Raw genomic sequence first — 14,522 nt, 5'->3', positions numbered from 1 at the left:
TTTATCATCCAAATTGCCTATAGCAATCGTTTGCCACATTTCTAGAGATGTTGTTTTTGATGAAAATCTCTTTCCATTTGCCAAGCTTCATCCAAATGCAGGCGCCCTCCTTCGTGCTGAAATAGCCCTTCTTCCTGATCACGAGGTGAATTAACTAAAGCTGATCATGTGAAAAATTCCACAGAAAATTGTTTTTCTGCAGATTCTGGCCGTCATTTTATGTGTGCAGGTCCGGACGAAAAAGGCACAAGATCCAACACTGATTTGGCTGGCAGCAACGCCGAATCCCATGCTGATCCCCGCGTCAGAGCTGCTGCACCTGACGGCGCGCGATCCTAGGAGGATTGCTCTGCCCCACGTGCATCTCCTCGCGCGCCAGTGGCCGACCGGGTGGACTCCGCATGTCCCGATGCGCGGTTGGCTGAGGCCACCAGCCCAAGCGCGGGTGCACGCGCGCGCGTGGCCGACAGCCCCCACCGGGTGGAGCCCACCAGCCCAGGCGCAGGCGGGATTCTATCACCGCGCGCCACTTGTCCGCGGGATGACGAGGCGCGGGACACGATGGTTGATTCGGCTGCACCCGAGCCTGCGCCGACAGGATCAGAAGCAGGTGCAGAATCGTCCTTGGATCTGGTGCTGGGATCTTTCGTGGATAATTCTGCATCTCCAAATGCTTCTGGATCTTCTGTGCCTACATCAGCAGTTTGTTCTCAGGCTCCTTGTCGACACACCCGATCACAGTCAGGTATCGTCAAAAATAAAGAGTACAATGATGGTACAGTACGATATGATCGTGTCAAACGTGCTTTTCTTAGTAGTGTTGGAGAACCAATTAATTTGCATGATGCTCTAGATCATAAAGAATGGAAAGAGGCTATGGATAATGAATATGATGCACTCATGAAAAATAGAACTTGGCACTTAGTACCCTCAAGGAAGGGCATCAATGTCATAGATTGCAAATGGGTCTATAAGATAAGAAGAAAATCTGATGGAAGCATAGACAGATACAAGGCTAGGTTTGTTGCCAAAGGTTTTAAACAGAGATTTGGTACTGATTATGAAGATGCATTTAGTCCTGTTGTTAAGGCAGCTACCATTCGAATTGTATTGTCTATTGCTATTTCCAGAAGTTGGAGTTTATGACAGATAGATGTTCAGAACGCGTTTCTTCATGGTGTTCTTGAGGAAGAAGTGTTCATGCGGCAGCCACCTGGATATGAGAATCAAAGCATGCCACATCATGTCTGTAAGTTGGATAAAGCTCTGTATGGTTTGAAACAGGCCCCGAGAGCTTGGTACTCAAGGTTGAGCACGCAGTTACAACAACTTGGGTTTACACCATCTAAAGCAGATACTTCATTGTTCTTTTATCATAAGGGCAATATCACTATTTTTGTGCTTGTTTATGTTGATGATATAATTGTTGCAAGTTCAAGTTCATATGCTACCACTTGTTTGCTTAAAGATCTCAAGTTGGAGTTTGCTCTCAAAGATTTGGGAGATCTTCACTATTTCCTTGTATAGAGGTCAAGCAGGTTAAGGATGGTATTCTTCTTACTCAGGAAAAGTATACTACTGACATACTCAGAAAAGTAGGACTGCAACATTGTAAGCCTGTAAGTACACCAATTTCAACTTCTGAAAAACTTACACTTGAAAGTGGAGAAGCTCTTGGACCAGAGGATGCAACTAATTACAGAAGTGTTGTGGGTGCTTTGCAATATCTGACTCTTACACGTCCTGATATTTCTTACTCTGTGAATAAGGTATGTCAGTATTTACATGCACCTAGAACAATTCACTGGACTGCAGTCAAAAGGATTTTAAGGTATCTTAAGTTTTCTGAAGGACTTGGACTTCAAATTACCAAGTCTCCATCTTTGCTTGTTACTGCTTACTCTGATGCAGACTGGGCTGGATGTGCTGATGATAGAAGATCCACAGGTGGTTTTGCTGTGTTTCTGGAAACTAATCTTATATCCTGGAGTGCAAGAAAACAGGCTACTGTCTCACGATCAAGTACAAAAGCTGAATATAAAGCTTTGGCAAATGCTACAGCTGAAGTAATGTGGATACAGACTTTGCTCTATGAACTTGGAATCAAAGCTCCACAAGCTGCAAGATTATGGTGTGATAATATTGGCGCGACCTATCTTTCAGCCAATCCTGTTTTTCATGCACGCACTAAACATATTGAAATTGATTTCCACTTTGTCAGAGAAAGGGTAGCTCGAAAACTCTTTGATATTCGGTTTTTACCTACTGGAGATCAACTTGCTGATGGCTTCACAAAACCTCTCACCATGAGGAGATTGGACGAGTTCAAGTACAATCTTAACCTTGCAAAAGTTTCTTGAGGTTTAGATTAAGGGGGAGTGTTGAAGATGTTGTATAGGGATAGGAAAGGTGTTTAACTTGTATCTCTTTCTATCTCTTTTTCTGCTCTATCTCCTCGAACCTCTTGCACCGAACGTGATCGATCTCCTCGATCTATTCTTGTAAGCCACGACACACATCATATATATACAACCGCGACCCGAGCAAAAGGTTCAACGCTTCCATCTAGTTTTACAGCTTCTACAGCAGGATGTTCAGTCTGCCGTGCCCGCCCATCTCCGCCAACCAGAGCAGCTTCAACGCGCAGCGCCGCCTTGCCGGCCACGGCCGCTTGGCTGCAACTCGAGCCCAGTCGCTGCGGTCATCGTGCACAGCGCCGCCTTGCCGGCCACGGCCGCTTGGCTGCAACTTGAGCCCAGTCGCTGCGGTCATCGTGCGCAGCGCAGCCTCGTCGGTCGCGAAGTTCCACAACAACCGAGGTAGCCGAGCAGCGCGACACCCCCCGTGAAGGAGACCGCCATGGAGGCCGGGAGGATGGGCTGCGCCACCAGTTTTCCCACAACTTGTCAGCGGCGGCCGGGGTGGCACTTGACGAAGCTGGTGACTGCTGCCGGCATATGGCTCGTGGTCGACAGAGGGGTTGGGGAACGAGGCAAAGAGCTCCTTCCCCGTGTCCCGGTCAATCATGTGGGGAGGGGCATTCTCGAGATTTAACATGGGACCCACTTGGCAGGGGGCAAAAAATCAAAGTCCAAAATAACAAGTGGCAAAATATCAAAGGCAAAGTAATAAGTGGCAAAAAAAAAACCCGTGCTCCCGACCCCGGAACCCCCCCCCCCCCCCCCCCCCCCCCCTGCTCCCGACCCCGACCCAGCTCTTTTGTCTCGCGCAAACTAGGGTTGAGCGCCGCCGCCGTCTTCCTGGTCGACGGCGAGCTTCCACCTCTCCGCCGGCCGCACCCATCCCCGCTCCCTATCTCTCCACGGGAGCTCGACCCCGTCGCCCTCTCCCTCCGCGGGAGCTCAGCCACAACGACCGTCCGTCGCAGGACACTGGTCCTATCCCATGCTGCCGCCTGGACGCCGCGCGGGAGACTCCCGCGGCCGCCGGGAGCCGGGACGCGTTCCTCCACAACGCCGTGATCCCGGGCTTCGCTGACTCGGGCCTCCCTGGCAGCGCTCTGGCCGCCTACCGCTCCATGCTGGCCGCCGTCGCGCGCCTGACCGCTTCACCTTCCCCGTCCTCCTCAAGTGCTGCGCGCGCCCAGGCTCCTCGATGATGGCCGCGCCGCCGAGTACCAGGCTCGGCATAACTGTCTGATCGCGTTCTACGCCAGGCTAAACACTGTCTCAGCATTGTCGGGGACGCTAAGACGGTGTTCGACGGAATGCCGGCCAGGGACATCGTCATGTGGAAGTCGATCGTGGACGGATTCGTGTCCACTAGGGCACTAGGCTCTCGCGCCGCTGGCCCTGTACTGCTTCAGGGAGATGCACGAGGTGCGGCATGACAGAGTCGGGATTATCCACCACTCTTGCCGTTTGCTTCCTGAAATAGACGTTGATGCAAGGGCATGGGCTGGAGGAAGACGTCAATGTTGGCACCTCTCTTCTTGACATGTACTGCAAGTGTGGTGCCATTGCTTCTGACGAAGGTGGCCGCGATGATTGAGGAGGTAGAGGGGATGCTCGGCATGCCAATGGAGCATCTCTGACGCGCTCCTTGAGCTGGATTATGGTCTGCACAGAGACATCCACTCCAAGCTCAAGATGCTCTTCAGCTACTTCGACAACCTCCCTCTAGTGTAAAGGATGCCATTTCCGATTTTATCCGTTCCGATCTTTATGGTACTTCCAACACTTGTGTTCTTGGATTTTTTGGATGAAACAACATGGTACCGCAAGTGATGTGGGTGTTTGATGAGTTAGTGGGGGTTCTCATTTGCCAAGCCTAAGTAACAGGCCATTAGTGTGATGTACTAAACAATTTATGGTAGTGGATAGTTCACTCTGGATTACTCCGATTTATCCATTGTCGAACTCATCCTTTCAAAGTACAATTAGTAGAAGTTTATCTCTGTTTTTCCTCTATCGCTGAACTTTATTTTCTAGCTACTTTTTTCTTTGTCTTGACTTAGGATCCTTGTGATGCATTCAAAGATAGTCCATCAGTGAGATGATATTTAGCCAAAACATGTATGAGACAAAGAGTAGGGTTGAGAAGCTTGAGAAATTGTATGCAAACATGGCCTTGCAAAAAGAACCGAAGGTGCGCTTTGCCGCTTTCTATGGCAAATTGAAATATTTTTTTCTTGGGTGAAGTCTATAGTATTTTTTGTTACTGAACCATATATGTTATGTTTATTGTGAAAATAATATAACCAGTTCACATTTTGTGAGTAACCAAAATCTCAAGAAATCTAAGTTTGTAATCTTTATATGAACTGGTTAGACTGTTATGAAAGGTTGCCCAAGAGTGTGACTATATATGCTTTTCAGATGCTGTGGTTGACAGGAACTGGTTCTCTTCTACAGCCGCAGTGTAGAAAGATGGAACCCAGGAACCCCATGCCGACAGGAGTTGTGTCTTCCCCACATCAAAATCCTTTTGGTTACTGTTAGTTGTGTGAGAAGTGTTTCAGATCCTGTCAGTTAGTTCCAGCAGCATGATTGTTTCTAACTCATGGACTGTAAATTGTGGGACTATTGTTTATTTTTGTGACTTAGTAGTATACAATTGGAATGTGAGTCTAGATCAGGGAGTTACTGCCTTGATTTCCTAGGACCGGAGAATTCAGACTGCCTTTTTTTCTTATCTGCAGGTGAAGAAGTCCGGCAAGAATGAGAAGGCCGACATGTCAGAGTTCACGGCGCAGTCGGACTCCATTGGGTTTAAGATAGTTGAGGTCACTGTGGATGGCAACTGCTTCCTCAGATTTTGTTCAAATACTCATCATCTTGACAAAATAGTGGGATTTTGTGGCTTTCTATGCTGTCTTTTAGGTCATATATGACTAATCATTGTAGTCACTGGGGCAATGGATGACCAGCTGGAGGGCGACAAGGAATGACAAATGAAGTACTGGGAGATGGTCGTGCAGTACATCATGGTATGCAGTGAAACCCCTTTTTTGTGTAGCAAGTTACTCGCGAATTGTAAATCCCAGTTAGGATTTCATCGAGCATATGTTTGACTAATTAGGCGTGTTGCGAATTGTTGATGGTGCAGGTTGCCCATGGGCTATGGCGCTTGCTAATAATCCTTGCCGTGTGCAAGTTGCAGAAACACTGCAAGGAGTTTGAGCCATTCATCGAGAATGAGATGTTATTGAATACTGTGACCGATGAAGAATGGAGTTGCATCAGGCTTCTCTTGTCACGAGAAGAAACGTTTGCATTCACATGGTAATTTTCTGTACAACGATTTCCTTTCTGTACTAGAGGCAGGGTGCCAAGCCTGCTTGCTCCCGGTACATTGTGACACGAAGCGCCGTGAGGAGGGAGGTGCTGAATACAGCTCGTTGACGAACACCAACCGCGGCTGCGCCACTATCGGGTGCTAGATCTTCCACAAGCAGGACCACAATTGCCATTGCAGTATGCTGCTGCCAAGCCAGGCATACCAACCCCTGTTACTGCTGACAAGCGGGCGTACAACCTCCTTTCTGTAGGCCACGCGACCGCATGCTCGTGATCCCCCGCCCCCCCTCCTCACACACACACAGAAACCATTTTGCAGACAACTGTCAAATTGATTCTTCAAGGTCGGCCAGAGGAACTTTTATCGCTGCTTCTTATGCCTTGCAAAAATATGTAAGCAAGCACATGGAATTGTACTGTACCATTTTAGCTCACAGTGTTTCAGGGTACCATTGTCCTTAAGGAAATGTTGATGAGTAGATATATCAACTTGCCAGACATGTGTAAATAACTTCCCAACTTTTTGACACGACAGAAGTATGACTGGTATATGTGTCTGATCTGATACCCACACACCTGCCCAACATCACTATAAATGATAAAATGTAGGTAGGTAGGTAAAGTCTTGTAGCTAATAGGAGTTATATCCATGAGTGTTTGGCTCATGTTGTAGTGATATGGCGATTCTGTAGTACAAAGTACAAACAACATATTGTTTAGTGTTGGAACTGTCACACAATCATTAACCCACTTACTGGAAACCAACTTGTGTACAGTCTCACCAACTTACTCTAAAAGACAAACTGATGGATGCAGGTTGGGCTTGATCTGAGAAGAGCTCTTGGCTCCCACCTATTACCGTCCACTACTGCATGAGTATATAAATTGCTGCATTTAACTAACACCAGGGTAAGCGTACATACTAAGTCGGTCAAGGATCTTTCCAGTGTGCATGGCTGCATGCCTCAAGATATGCCTAGGGGACCATACAAAAGTATGCCGTGCCTGATCTCACAGTGTCAAGCTAACACTATCCACTAGTAGTGGGAAACTTAACAGTGGGTCCACTTTGATTGCCTATGGCACTGCAGCTCACCCTTATTTTGTCACTGGAGATATCTATACGCTCAGGATAGGCACCACAATCGAGACAATAGTTCAGATACTTGAGCACTCCCTTTGTTTCACTGTAACCATTACATGATTCAAGCATCTTCTTTTCTTAACAATTGTCCATGGAGATAATCATGAGTGTAATCAAATGCAATGTTTCCACTCTCTATTTCTACTTTTAGTGTTTTGGAAGAGCTTAAGTGGTCGTAGCAAGTCATTTTATAGGGGCATGTATCGGTCATTTCTCTTAGGTTAGTACTTCTTGGTCAGTGGGCATGGTGGGATGATGACAAATATAGGGAGGTGAATTTGAATATTACTTTTCAGCTAACCTTTATAATCATTGATATGATCTCTATGAAATAAAGCATCAGATAGAAGTTTTTATAATTAAGTAAAAAGTAAAAGAGTAGTAGTAACTAAATAGTTGTAGGGTTTAACCTTCAAATTTTAAGAAGATGGAAACCCTAAGGAAAGGTCTACTTTGGTGCCTTAACTATTATTGTCTCAGTTTAATTTGCACCGCAGACTCCAAAACCATCTAATGTGCACCCTCAGATATGAACCCTTTCTGATTATATCCCAGGGAAGTATTTGTGCATGGTTTGATGTGGTGTGGCATTCATGTCAAAGTATTTTGCCACCTCATTCCCTGTTAGGTGGTTTTGTGTGACATGGCATCCATGTCAAGCTAGGAACACCAGGAACAAACAGAAGCAGACTGAGGTGGGGGTGGGAGAAAAACCGAGGTTCCATTTCCCCCCAATATTTAATATGTGGGGTCTACTGCTCAGTGGAGAAAGACTTATTGCCAGCCATGCCAAGTAACGCTTGTGAAGCCAAATTTGGAACATCCCGATTATAAGGAAAAGGCGACAAACTAGTGTGAACTGTACGCAATGACCTTTGTAATTTTGCGCTGAGCAATAGCTGTCACTGGCGTTACAACCTTTTGCTATATAATAGTCACATCCATCTCCTTTTGGGACACCGGTCCGGAAGGAAGCCATAGTTCGAAGCTTCGAACCCGGTTGTGATGGAGGTGGTCTTTGATGGAGGAGGAGGTGCTGGCGGTGCCAACAACTGGAGGTCCCAAATCAGGGAAGAGTTTCGCAAGTCTCGTATCTCAGAACTGTGAGCAGTCTCTATCCCCCCCCCCCCCCCCTTCCCTCCCCCTGTTCGTTTGATTTGCTAGTTGTTCGCTATTTCTGTAATTTTGGTTTCTACATGCTACTGAGCGTGATAGATCATAGATGTATGTGGATGTGATGGGTTCAGGTTGCTCACTCGGCTCATATCATATATATTATTATGCTATTTTGGGTGTTACTGTTTGAACTTGAAAGTGCACGAGATGTATCACATATCTCATTACTTTTTAATGTTATCTGTACAGATCAGAGGCTCTGATGCAAGCACTGTCGCCAGACGAACCCGAGACATTGACTGATCTTCTGAATGTTGCTGTCAGATTAGAGAGAATGATTTTCATAGTAGCTGTTAGCGAGGTATATTCCATTTCTGTAACATTTCATTGACTTTTTACGGATCTTGATATGCTGATCGGTATGTTAAAGCTTAGAACAGGAGTACTTCCGGCTACTAGTCTATGAAAGTCTCAAGCTCAGCAGCTTATCATATGATCTGGGCTTCACAGCTTATCCAGGGAAATCTCGGATACCAATAGAGTATACTAGGGCATAACTACCACGAACCAATGGCGATGAGGCATTCTCAGCCTAGTTGGCGGCTTTGGTCCGGGAAGGTCCTGAGGGACACCACACTTGATTGATATTGATGGTTGTGGCAATAATGGAACAACTGCACCTTCAGTGGTTCCCAGCCATTCATCCTCCAGTGCAGACTATCAACGACGATGCATAGGCATGGAGTAGACTGGGGGTGAAAGGGGCGTGCATAGTCCTCCCTGGGGTTTAGTGTGTGCGTGCTACCGCTTGGACGAGCGATCATGTGTGCATTTGTGTGCGCTGATTGTTCTTTATCAACCCTACATAGCAATGAAATGATACACAAGCCTTTTGCATTTATACGAAAAATATTTTGAGTACTCGCCATAAGTACAGCTCATTCTTCAGTCAACTATCATTCCATTATGTCTTGTGAATCATAGTATTTAGTATGTTTGCTGCATACCTTGTGAGTACTGGTATTGTATTTCACAGGATGGGAGGAAGGTTTATTTCTTTTAATGTTCTTTTCCCCTGAGCTTTTGAAGGAATGTCTATTTAGACTTCAAGCTAAAAGATTTGGTGTGTTTTTTTATTCTCAGGTTGATTATAATTATAAGCTGTATACGAGATTGGATCATTTAGAGGATGATCATTTTGAGGACATATCATCAGATAATCATTTTGAGGACATTTCATCAGATGATCATTTTGAGGACATCTCATCGGATGATCATTTTGAGGAAATTTCATCAGATTATCAAATGCTTGAACCCTCAACTGCGACGCTTCTGCGAGGAATTTTTAGTGATCCACAGAATCAAAGCATTCAGGTACAGAGCAACCTCCAGAGGGTGCTATCTGGTGATAATACAAAAGCAACAGGTATGCCCCTTCATGATTTTAGTTGTTGTCATTAGGTCCTTCAAATGCGTTTAAAAAAGGATATTTGTTTCTTGGAGTTGCATGTCGCATCATTCATGCAGCTAATAGCAAACTTGTGATTCACGTCTAATCTACCCTTTTGTTTGACAAGCGCCTATAGGAAATGAAGAGAAGCCTTGCTGTGATGACAATGATAGGATTAGCGTCCTTCATGAGAGCATACTCCATTGTATCATGTCCTTCATGCCAGCACAGGACGTTGTACGCACAAGCATGCTATTCCGAAGATCGCCCCCATTATGGACTTCAGCACCATGCCTTGATATCGATATTGATCACTTTGATATGGACAGAGTAAAGTTCAACAAGTTTGCAAAAAGTTTGTTTGAGCGGCGGGGTAATGCTAATACATTGGACAAACTCCGCCTTCACTCTTTTGCAATTGATGCAGCCAAGTATTGGATCGGTGATGCTATCAGACTTCATGAAGTTAAATCGATTGATTTCACTGAAAATACAAGATGGGAAGCTTTTTACTTAGATCCTAAAGCTATCAACTTTAGCTCTAAATATCTGCGAACTGTGAAGCTCACTAATGTTATAATAGTCGCATCTGTCTTTGATCAGCTCAGCCGTGAATGCACGTCTTTGGAAAATCTGCAGTTGGCAGACAGCACTCTTTATTGTCCTGAGATTTCATCAAGTTCATTGAAGACTCTGGAAATAATAAACTGCTTAGTTTTGAATCATCTTCTGATTCGTACTGGCAAGCTGGTCTCGCTATGCTTCAAGGACACTCGATGCAGGTGCACTCCAAAATACATAGTTCGAACTACATCAGCAGTAATCCTATGTGATCTTTCAAACGCCAAGAGCATAGAACTGCCAACACCAGTGAGACATGTATGGGTGCTTCTTAATTTTTGTACATGTCTGAAATATTTGTTTCTTTAGAATCTGTTCTTATTTTGTTTGACATATGTGAAGGTCGCATTCGATAGAATGACTCCAAGGTGCTCAATGTTCATCAGTCTGACAAGTCTCATTCTTGGTGAATGGTGTCTTTCCAACAAATTTGCTCCTCTAGCCTGCTTCCTCGAGCACTCTCCTATGCTTGAGAATCTTGATCTGAAGCTCAAGGTGGTTGAAGACACTCAGTGTTTGTCCTTGTCTATTTTCTTCGCTGAAGACAGGAATTCCTATTAACATGTTCTACTCTTATATAAAATTTCAGTTTGACTGTGAAGAGCAAAAGCAGCCGCTTCAAATGGCTGAGGGAATATCATTCCAAGCCAAAAGCCTTAAGAAGGTAACGATCCACTGCGCCGAAGAGGAGGACAGGCTTCCCGTGTTGAAGGCTATACTGCTTGCCAATGCAAGATGTGTCAAGCACATCGATGTCAAGACGTACTAGGATGCTGCGCCAAGCGTTCTTCTGCATATGGAATGCATCTTTGCATAGCGCTTTCGCTGTGTGACATGTGTGAGACCCGATGTAGCTAGAGATTTGGTTGTTGAATGTTGTGTTACATGGACCTGTAAACATTTACCGCTGTGCGACTTGTGGGAAACTTGCTTGCTACCATTTATCTAGGTTGATCGATGAACATTACAGCTCATATGATATGTTCCTTTTGTTTTTGTGTTGGGGAAGATTTATTATGTTAGCTGAACTGCAGGGTTGCAGGGTGTTCGTGTTGCAGTTGGAGGAATGTGAGGAATGTGGTTAAGCCAAACCTTTGCTGGCTGTGCATCAGGTAGATGCTTTCCTACAGTTGCCAACTGCCATGATCGCCTCTTGCCTCATAGAGCAGATCTCGGAATCTTTTTTCCAAGGTAATGTGAGTCCTCAGTCGTAAGATGTATGTTGCCAGTATCTTGGAATCTGAGTGCACTGACGGCTTATGGGCCTTTGGATGAGAAAGGGAGGGACATGATTTTGCTACAAGGTATCCGATGGAACATTTACAACCTTGCACTTGATCAGAATCAACCTATCAATCAGCCAAGGACCAAGATCGACACACGCATACACACGAAATTATGACAAAGAAGTTTAAAATGCAGTTTCCGCCGGGTTACCAGGCTGGCTGGTGCTATTTCACCTGTGAGCTGGTTGTTCGACAGATCAAGAATTTGCAGGTTTGTGAGGTTGCAGATTTCTTGTGGTATTTCACCAGTTAAGCTATTGGAGCTTAAATTCAGGATGTCGAGCATTTGTAGCTGACCAATCTCAGGGGGAATTACACCAGTAAAATTATTGTTGTCCAGACACAATTTGCTGGGAAAAGCACCGACCGTCCGGTATTGACGTGATGGCGTCCAAAATACAGGCAACTCAAGGAACCTTGTGTCCAACTTGGCAGCATTTCTCTCTGATAGTAACATTGGCATCTTTGTCAATGCAGCTGGTATATCCCCTGTAAGTTTGTTGCTTGATATATCTAGAAAGAACAGGAAGCCCAGTTCATCAATCCAAGATTGTATTTGTCCAGTGAGTTGATTTAATGATAAATCTAGCATCTCCAATATTGCAAGCTTTGATATCCAAAGAGGTATTTGTCCGGTCAATGGGCAATCATCTATCGTCAATACCTGAAGATTCTCAAAACCATCAAATGTTTCATCATGTGGTATGGTCTCACCCTTGAAATTGGTTCCCATCATCAGGGAGGTGAGATCCTTGCATCTCTTGAGCATCTGAAGTGTATTTGTGATATTTGTAAAAGAGTTGCCGGTAATTGAGAAGGAGAGGGACCTGAGATTTCCAATGCTTTGGTGAGAACTGGCCATGAAATTTATTGAAAGCCAGGCGTAACGCAACTAGGTTGGTGCATGAGTAGATACTTTCAGGAATTGTACCAGTGAAGTTGTTCAATGAAAAATCAGCTGTCCTCAGATCCAACATGGTGAAATTGACTTTGCTAAGATCCCTGGTAAAACTGTTGTTTCTGAGGGTAATGTATCCGAGATTGAGCAGTTACCTAGGGCCGATGGCAGTTCACCAGACATATTGTTGTGATCCAACTAGAGTTTCTTTAATCTTCTTAGCTGGCCGACAGAAGCTGGAATCGTGCCACTGAGACCAGCCGATCCAAGATCAAGGACAGTCAGACTGCTTAATTTGAATATATGGGAACCATCAAGAACTCCTTGCAAATCATTGTTTGCTAAAGAGATGTGCTTGAGGTAACATTGATGAGTCCGTCAGGGAGAGCTCCAGTAAGGTTGTTGTGGCCAACTTTGAGCACTCTCAGCATAGAGCAACTGCCAAGCCCCAGAGAAATATTGCCGCTGAATTGGTTATATGAGAGATCAAGCATGGCAAATGATGGGGCATTGATGCAGATAGAAGATGGTATTTGTCCTGTAAAGCTGTTATTGCTTGCATTAAGAGCAACCAGATTCTTCGTCACCTTCCATGTTGTTAATGGGAACTGTCGTGTGAAGGAATTGCTTGAGATATTCAGTACCTGAAGAGGAAGGCTGGGGTTTGAGGATTGCATCTCTTGTAGATGACCTTTGAGGCGGTTGAAGCTGACTTCGAGGCCAATAATGCTTCTGGAGAAAACTAATTCTATTGGTAGACTGCCTTCGAGCGAATTATGGGACAGGTTTAGGTGCAACAAGCCTGTAAGATTGACGAGGGATGGCGAGATGCCCCCTTTAAGACCTCTGGCGGCCAGCAAGACATCTGTGACTGTCCCATCGCTGCTGCAGATGATGCCTTCCCATTTGCAGCAGTCTGTACCATTCACCCGTGAATCGTTGAGATCACCGTTGCCATCTGGCATGAGCCCATCTAGGAAGTTGATGAGAGAGCTACTCTCCTGCTCCGTGCAGAAGCTGGTAGGAGAGGCAAAGAAGAGTAGGAGGCGAGCAGCAAGTCCAAGGAAAGGCATGGATAAACTTTTCTGTTTCTGGGCGAGGAAGGGTGTTCTCATGAATCTCGCCTGAAAACCATCTGGCTAGTTGTACTGCTCTGAACAATACTAAAAGCCGCCTGAGATTTTTAGTACTGAAGCCATGAGGAAAACAGGAATCGGATGATGGTGTGGTACTCAATGGCTCGGCGCCTTATGTAAACTGGATGAACATGTGCAAATAGGTAGCTAAGATTTCCTCTTGTTTTGAGGAAAGCTATACTTTTGGAAGCTGAAGACTGAAGAGGAGCAGTGACTTAGTCTGAAGCCGTGCAAATGGATGCAATCAACTAATTTGAAATTTCTGCAAGTAGTTGAAACTGGGTGTGTACTGCAAATGATAAAATTATAAGTCAACTCTTGAGAGAAGGGTACCTACAAGAATACGCGGGTTGCTGGGTAAGTATGGTTGGTCATGTTGTATTTATTTTATCCTACCACCAGTATGTATTGAAGTACAAGTTTCTCTGCTGTTATAGCAGTCACTGTCAGAAAATAAACAATTTTGGCCATTTTGATTGGAACCATATGTGGAGAGAGCCCTGGTGATATGGACACACTTCAATCTGGGAATGGGGCGGGTTGAACTGGATGTTTTGGTGTGGGTACATGGTCTCGTTTGGATGGGCTGAAATGGTTGCTAAATTTATAATGGGCTGGAGCGGGGTGGACCGAGAAGTTAAGTGGACTGAATCGGGGCGGTTTGGTTTGAGGAGAAAAAAAAAGGAAAATGGATTGAAACCGTGGGTTCAACCTGCACCAGGCCCACTCGACCACACGATGCTCCACCACCCGAAGGGTTCCAAAGTTCGATGGACGTTGGCACTCCGCCCCGACAATAGGAGAAGTAGTGCGCTTGCTTCTGCGATGTTAACGGGTAAGGGAGGCAATTGAGATTGTGGAGTTCAGAAACTGTCTCTGCCCACGATGCTATATCTTTCATTAATCCTATGATAAACATGTCTTATCTCTAATTGCATAAGTAACTGGAAAACAAACCAGCATGGCCAGCAGTTATTTCACCTTTAAGGCTGTCTCTTATCTGAAACCTTAGTGATATCAACTGAATGTACGCGTCAAAAAAAAAATCAACTGAATGTGTGTACTTTACAACTTTATCCTATATGAACTCTTGAGCTGTTGATCTTTTAATG

The 14,522-nt window shown here is 45.1% G+C and overlaps 1 protein-coding gene and 1 pseudogene across 7 annotated transcripts; one reads left to right on the top strand and one right to left on the bottom strand.

The window, feature by feature from the left end:
- The first annotated feature begins 3,190 nt into the window (after nt 1–3,190).
- LOC125531997 (uncharacterized) lies at nt 3,191–11,086 on the top strand. Of its 7 annotated transcripts, none has more exons than XM_048696182.2 (9): nt 3,191–4,187; nt 5,162–5,245; nt 5,343–5,449; nt 5,569–8,006; nt 8,269–8,380; nt 9,163–9,445; nt 9,597–10,348; nt 10,433–10,585; nt 10,680–11,086. In XM_048696182.2, the coding sequence occupies exons 4-9, from the start codon at nt 7,909–7,911 to the stop codon at nt 10,857–10,859; spliced, it is 1,578 nt and encodes a 525-aa protein (XP_048552139.2). In that variant the 5' UTR covers nt 3,191–4,187; nt 5,162–5,245; nt 5,343–5,449; nt 5,569–7,908; the 3' UTR covers nt 10,860–11,086. The 7 variants fall into 7 exon arrangements, with proteins under 7 accessions (XP_048552139.2, XP_087388693.1, XP_087388692.1 ...); XM_087532567.1 differs by adding an exon at nt 4,478–4,608 and having other exon boundaries at nt 5,162–5,449; XM_087532566.1 differs by having other exon boundaries at nt 3,191–4,608; nt 5,162–5,449; nt 5,569–5,744; nt 7,459–8,006.
- LOC125531999 (receptor-like protein 2) lies at nt 9,600–14,238 on the bottom strand (annotated as a pseudogene).
- Between the last annotated feature and the right edge of the window lie 284 nt (nt 14,239–14,522).

This window comes from Triticum urartu, chromosome 7A, assembly GCF_056163025.1.
Source record: "Triticum urartu cultivar PI428250 chromosome 7A, HENAU_Tu73, whole genome shotgun sequence".
NCBI lineage: Eukaryota > Viridiplantae > Streptophyta > Magnoliopsida > Poales > Poaceae > Triticum > Triticum urartu.
This window is presented reverse-complemented; position numbering and strand designations above follow the sequence as displayed.

Excerpts from the sequence above, each read along its gene's own strand:
- LOC125531997 (XM_048696182.2), top strand. The coding sequence starts at position 7,909 with ATGGAGGTGGTCTTTGATGGAGGAGGAGGTGCTGGCGGTGCCAACAAC. Across the intron at positions 8,381-9,162 it reads TCATAGTAGCTGTTAGCGAG|GTTGATTATAATTATAAGCT; the intron begins GTATATTCCATT and ends TTTTATTCTCAG. Across the intron at positions 9,446-9,596 it reads TGATAATACAAAAGCAACAG|CGCCTATAGGAAATGAAGAG; the intron begins GTATGCCCCTTC and ends TTGTTTGACAAG.